At 48.4% G+C, this 6,649-nt stretch overlaps 1 protein-coding gene across 1 annotated transcript in view; it reads left to right on the forward strand.

Annotated features, from left to right (window-relative positions):
- Positions 1–6,441, forward strand: part of LOC141088173 (NADP-dependent alcohol dehydrogenase-like) — a 30,647-nt gene extending 24,206 nt beyond the window's left edge. Inside the window, exons 5-6 of the mRNA XM_073574096.1 lie at positions 4,417–4,485; positions 5,794–6,441. Of these exons, the coding sequence (XP_073430197.1) occupies positions 4,417–4,485; positions 5,794–6,441 (717 nt within the window). The remainder of the gene's footprint in view (positions 1–4,416; positions 4,486–5,793) is intronic.
- Positions 6,442–6,649: the final 208 nt, after the last annotated feature.

A 6,649-nucleotide genomic window follows, 5' to 3' on the forward strand; every position in this document is an offset into this window, starting at 1 on the left:
TACATATCTGACAAAAAATTAAAGACTTTAACATAGTCAATATCTGCATTGTGATTGCTATAAGTGTGTGCTAGAAGTGTGAAGATTAATTTAAGAATTAAAACCAGAAGGATGAATACAGACTGTGCCCTGCTACCTGCCACCATCGCACTCTAACAAGCATCTCTATTCTTCCGACAGGTATGTCCATCCACCAAGCTCTCCTGCTCTCCTGCTGTCTGTCTATGAAGGACACACAGTGCGTCACCCAGCTTTGCACATAGACTTGCCTCTGCACCTAGCATTCACATGGTATGTCCATCCACCAAGCTCTCCTGCTCTCCTGCTGTCTGTCTATGAAGGACACACAGTGCGTCACCCAGCTTTGCACATAGACTTGCCTCTGCACCTAGCATTCACATGGTATGCCTTTCAGCTAACCCCAGCTTACCCCAGTGTTATTTATGACCTTGTTTACTCTGGCTTGATCATATACATCTGGTCCACTCTTAATTGTCTGGCCAAGATGAGCAGAGACCACTCCTCTCTGCTTCACACCTGACTGCACTTAGTTGTACATATATTGCAGAGTACAAGTCTGCATAGACTTCAGTCTGCATTGTGATTGCTATAAGTGTGTGCTAGAAGTGTGAAGATTAATTTAAGAATTAAAACCAGAATTGAACCAGAAGGGAACTGAAGGTAACTGGACACAGTCACTGTAAACAATGTTTCTGTTTGTTTTCACTTTCACCCCAATAATCCTTCACTTTCTGCTAATTCCCCTAATCCCTACTCCTAGTAAGGAACTGTTCATCTCTTCTTCAATCCTCCCCATCCACCTCACCTCCGCCTCAAAACTGTTCCTTAACATACAATCCTCTGTCTCCAAACACAGACAGCCCCCTCATGCCCTCTCCTGCTCCCACCTGCTAACACTTTCTCTGCTCCTTCTCACTGCTGGTGATATCTCTCCAAATCCTGGTCCTCCTCACCACATTCCCACAGTCATTTCTACCTCCCATCCACGCTCTATCACAACCTTCCGTAACCTCTCCAACCTTATACCCATTCACCCAGCCCCCGCTTCCCCAGTCCCACTAACAGGAGCTCTGTGGAACGCTCGCTCTGTCTGCAACAAGCTTTCCTACATCCATGATCTTTTTGTTACTACCAAACTCTCCTTCCTCGCCATCACCGAAACCTGGCTCACCCCTTCTGACACAGCCTCTCCTGCTGCACTTTCGTATGGCGGCTTCCACCTTTCTCACACCCCCCGCCCCAGCAGCAAACATGGTGGAGGAGTTGGTTTTCTCCTGTCAGATACCTGCTCCTTCACCCCAATCCCACTGCCACCCTCTGTTACCCTCCCTTCCTTTGAGGTGCACTCTGTGCGCATCTACTCCCCCTCCAACCTCCAACTGGCTGTCATCTACCGCCCCCCAGGGCCAGCCACCACCTTCTTTGACCACTTCACCACCTGGTTACTTCATTTCCTTTCCGCGGACATCCCTACTATCATCATGGGCGACTTCAACATCCCCATTGACACTTCCCTCTCAGCTTCCACTAAACTTCTATCTCTCACTTCCTCCTTCAGCCTCACTCAATGGTCTTCTACAGCCACCCACAAAGATGGCCACACACTGGACCTCATCTTCACCCGCCTCTGCTCCCTATCTAACCTCTCTAACTCACCTCTTCCTCTCTCTGACCACAACCTGCTCACATTCTCTTCCCTCTTCACTCCATGTCTACAATCCCCACCCCACAAACTTTCACACCCTCGCAGGAATCTTAAACACCTTGACCTACACTCATTCTCCGAATCCCTCCTCCCTCTTACAGATATAAGTTCCTTACACAATGCGGATGACGCTGCCGCTCTATATAACACCACAATAGCTGTAGCTTTGGAATCCGCTGCCCCACTTACACATACCAAAACTCGCAAAATCAACAGACAGCCCTGGCACACCAGCCTGACCAAAGAGCTGAGGCGAGCTTCCAGGGCTGCTGAGCGCAGATGGAAAAGATCCCACTCCAACGAGCATTTCATCGCATTCAAACAGTCCCTCACTACTTTCAAGACCACACTCGCCACAGCTAAACAAACCTACTTCTCATCTCTCATATCCTCCCTGTCTCACAACCCTAAACAGTTATTCAACACCTTCAATTCTCTCCTCCGCCCCCCAGCACCTCCTCCCTCCCCACTCATCTCAGCTGAAGACTTTGCCTCATTTTTCAAGCAGAAAATTGATAACATCAGGGACAGTTTTGGTCAACAACCCCCAGAGCCCTTCCTCCCGACTTCCCAGCCCTCCACCTTCAAAACCAACTTCTCCACCATTACAGAAGATCGACTCTCCACTCTACTCTCAAGATCACATCTCACCACCTGTGCACTCGACCCGATCCCATCCCACTTCATCCCAAACCTCACCACAGTCTTCATCCCAACCCTAACCCATCTCTTCAACCTATCACTAACAACTGGTGTTTTCCCCTCAAGCTTTAAACATGCCTCCATCACACCTATCCTCAAAAAGCCCTCTCTTGACCCATCCTCTGTATCTAGCTATCGCCCTATATCACTTCTCCCATACGCCTCCAAGCTACTGGAACAACACGTCTACCTTGAACTGTCCTCCCATCTCTCTTCTTGCTCCCTCTTCGACCGCTTACAATCTGGCTTCCGGTCACACCACTCCACTGAAACTGCCCTTACTAAGGTCACCAATGACCTCTTAACTGCCAAGAGCAAGCGACACTACTCTGTCCTCCTCCTCCTGGACCTGTCGGCTGCCTTTGACACAGTGGACCATTCCCTATTATTACAGACCCTCTCATCCCTCGGCATCACAGACTTGGCCCTCTCCTGGATCTCATCATACCTAACAGACCGGACATTCAGCGTCTCCCACTCACACACCACCTCCTCACCTCGCCCCCTATCTGTCGGAGTCCCACAAGGTTCAGTCCTAGGGCCCCTGCTGTTCTCTATTTACACCTTTGGCCTGGGACAGCTCATAGAATCTCATGGCTTTCAGTATCATCTTTATGCTGATGACACACAGATCTACATCTCTGGACCAGATATCACCTCCCTACTAACCAGAATCCCTCAATGTCTGTCCACTATTTCATCCTTCTTCTCCACTAGATATCTGAAACTCAACATGGACAAAACAGAATTCATCATCTTTCCCCCATCTCACATGACCCCCCCTACGAACCTATCAATTACAGTAAATGACTGCCCACTCTCCCCAGTCCCACAAGCTCGCTGCCTCGGAGTAATCCTTGATGCTGATCTCTCCTTCAAACCACATATCCAAACCCTTTCCACTTCCTGCCGACTTCAACTCAAAAATATTTCACGCATCCGTTCATTCCTCACCCAAGAATCTGCAAAAACCCTAGTCCATGCCCTCATCATCTCTCGCCTTGACTACTGCAACCTCATGCTCTGCGGCCTCCCCTCAAACACTCTCGCACCCCTCCAATCTATTCTAAACTCTGCTGCCCGACTAATCCACCTGTCCCCCCGCTATTCCCCAGCTTCTCCCCTCTGTCAATCCCTTCACTGGCTCCCAATTGCCCGGAGACTCCATTACAAAACCCTAACCATGACATACAAAGCCATCCACAACTTGTCTCCTCCATACATCTGCGACCTCGTCTCCCGGTACTTTCCTGCACGCAACCTCCGATCCTCACAAGATCTCCTTCTCTACTCCCCTCTTATCTCCTCTTCCCACAATCGCATACAAGATTTCTCTCGCGCATCACCCCTACTCTGGAACTCTCTACCACAACATATCAGACTCTCACCTACCATCGAAACCTTCAAAAAGAGCCTGAAGACCCACCTCTTCCGACAAGCCTATAACCTGCAGTAACCACCGATCGACCAAACCGCTGCACGACCAGCTCTACCCTCGCCTACTATATTATCACCCATCCCTTGAATATTGTGAGCCCTCGCGGGCAGGGTCCTCTCTCCTCCTGTACCAGTTATGACTTGTATTGTTTAAGATTATTGTACTTGTTTTTATGTATACCCCCCTCACATGTAAAGCGCCATGGAATAAATGGCGCTATAACAATAAATAATAATAATAATATCTTTGTAACTATGAACGTCTTTAAAAAAAAAAAAAAATCCTGCTATTCCATTTGATTGGGCTAAACCTCTATGGCTTTAATGTCTCCTACACCTCCCACAATACATTCTACATTATTATTAGTTGTTTTTCTTCATGTAGAATTAACCTACAGGGAAAGAAAGGGTTTTTTTTAATTCCGATATTTCTGTTCCATTGACTTGAATGGGACTTCCAGGATCGGAATCTGCGATACCCGATACTTTTTTTTAGATCGGCCGATCCATTCCGATACGATATTTTTCAGTATCGGGTGGTATAGCTCAACACTAATCATTACGCATGCACAAGTACATTTACTGAATACACAGTGGTGTCTGACATTTGCGTTGCCAAAGTGGATGTGTGGCGCCCCTGAGGCTCAGTCGCCACAGAGGTACTGCACCTTCTCCTAAGGTGTAGTGCCCCACCACCTAGGTAAGTAGGGAACTCCTTTCCACACTCCAACACCTGCACCCCACACACAGGATAGTTCAGCAGGACCACATTGCGGCTCCATGCTTAGAGGGTAGCAGCGCACCTTTCGTGGGTCCTTGCTTCGTAACACGAGATGTGCTGGGAGGTGGGTGGAGTTGAGATATATAAAAGGTTGGGAAGGTTTAGAATTACAGATCAGTATGGAGGTTCAGTCTGACAGAGGGTCAGAAAGGAAGGAAGGGAGCCACTCGGGAGGAGTGGGGATCCCTGGAAGAAGGGATGGAGGAAGGAGTGCTGCAGCTGCCTCAGTGACCTGAGCCATCTGGCACGGAAAAGGAACAGAAGGAGAAAGACGTAGAACTGCAACCTAAGCTTCCATAAGAGAGAGAAGAAACAGTGCGGAACGAAGGAGTAGGAGAACAGAGAGGAGTTGTGGGTTGGAAGAGGAACCCTGCCTATAGGTTCTCAGCGCAAGGCCAGGGACCGGTCCCCGAGGTTGTATGGACACTTATGGTTCTGCAGCAGACACTGGTGGAGTAGTTGGCTGTAAATGCACTACTCCCATCTAAGACTTGGGGCACAACAGCAACTGAATAGAGAGCCAGGACTCCGGAGAAGGGAGTCCCCAAGAGAGGCTACAGCTGTCTGCCATACGAGTAGAGTTGTTAGGAACATCTGACAGGAGGAACTTCAGAGTACCACGGTGCTCGAGCTCTTCACACTAAAAGGCGCAATAGAGGAGTCGTTTAGGAAAGGTACATGTTGGCGGAGTGTTGGAGAGGATAATCCTGACTAGCCCGGGAGGTTGATTGAGTCTCTACCCCGGAGTCAGGCACCAGTGTGTACCATGAACTGTGAGTAAAGCTTTGGAACTGCAAGCCCTGGTGTCTTCCATTCATTTGTGCGCCAACACCGTCAGCACCGCTACATCTGGCTACCAACATTCCTCACACCGCCTACGCCTATACACTGTCCTGGGGTTACAGCTTCACCTGTGGGGAGCTACACCATCTATGCTGCAACACACCATCAGCCCCAGAGGATCTGCACGCAGCGTTGGCTTACCATCTTGCTTGCCAAACACCACAGGTGGTGTCACAAACTATCACATAAACTATATTACAAACCACCATTGATTTGGGCGCCCAGGGCCACGGACCGGGTCACAGCTGCTGTGACTTATCCCACTTACACTGGCCCGGTACCGAGTACCCCACAGCCCTTGGAGGGCGACCCAGATGCCCGTGCCCTTGTTGAAGTTTGTCTTATAGGCTGTGGATTTGCTACTGGATATGGTGCAGCTGTCAACACTGCTAAGGTGACCAAGCGCTCTAGTTGTGCTGTTTTTGGCTTGGGAGGAGTTGGTTTTTCATCAATTGTAGGATGCAAGGATGCAAGCGCTACACGAATCATTGGCGTAGGTTCACATAAGGATAAGTATCCAAAAGCCCTACAACTGGGAGCCACTGAGTGCCTAAACCCAAAGGATTATGATAAACCCATCCATGAGGTCATTACGGAGCTAACTAACAGAGGAGTGGATTTTGCCATTGAATGTGCAGGACGCACTGAATCCATGCTGACTGCTCTCCAGTGTACTTACTGTGGAAATGGTGTTGCTGTTGTGTTGGGTGTGGCATCTCCCAAGGACACACTTTGTTTGCATCCAGGTTTGCTTGTCACAGGGCGTACCTTGAAAGGATCTATATTTGGAGGCTACAAGGGTTCTGATATCCCAAAACTGGTTACAGATTATATGAACAAAAGGAACAATCTGGAACATTTAGTAAGCAAGAAGCTAGCCCTGGAAAAAATCAATGAAGCATTTGAACTGCTTAGCAGTGGGGCAGGAGCTCGGAGTATTGTGATATTCTAATCGTACTGCAAGTGAAAATATGGAAGTAGACCATGGAGCTGTCCTTGTAGAAATGCACTTTACAGCTTCTGATTAATCATATCTTATATGCATACATTCTCCTATCTGATTGGTGTATGATTTTTTTGTTCACAGTGATAGAATCCACTTAAGAATTTCGGCATTTGCTTTGGTTCAATTTCTATACTAATGCAGACACCGGTATAGT

Source organism: Dendrobates tinctorius, unplaced genomic scaffold (assembly GCF_039654945.1).
Source record: "Dendrobates tinctorius isolate UK_male_01 unplaced genomic scaffold, ASM3965494v1 ptg000038l, whole genome shotgun sequence".
Classification (NCBI taxonomy): Eukaryota; Metazoa; Chordata; class Amphibia; order Anura; family Dendrobatidae; genus Dendrobates; species Dendrobates tinctorius.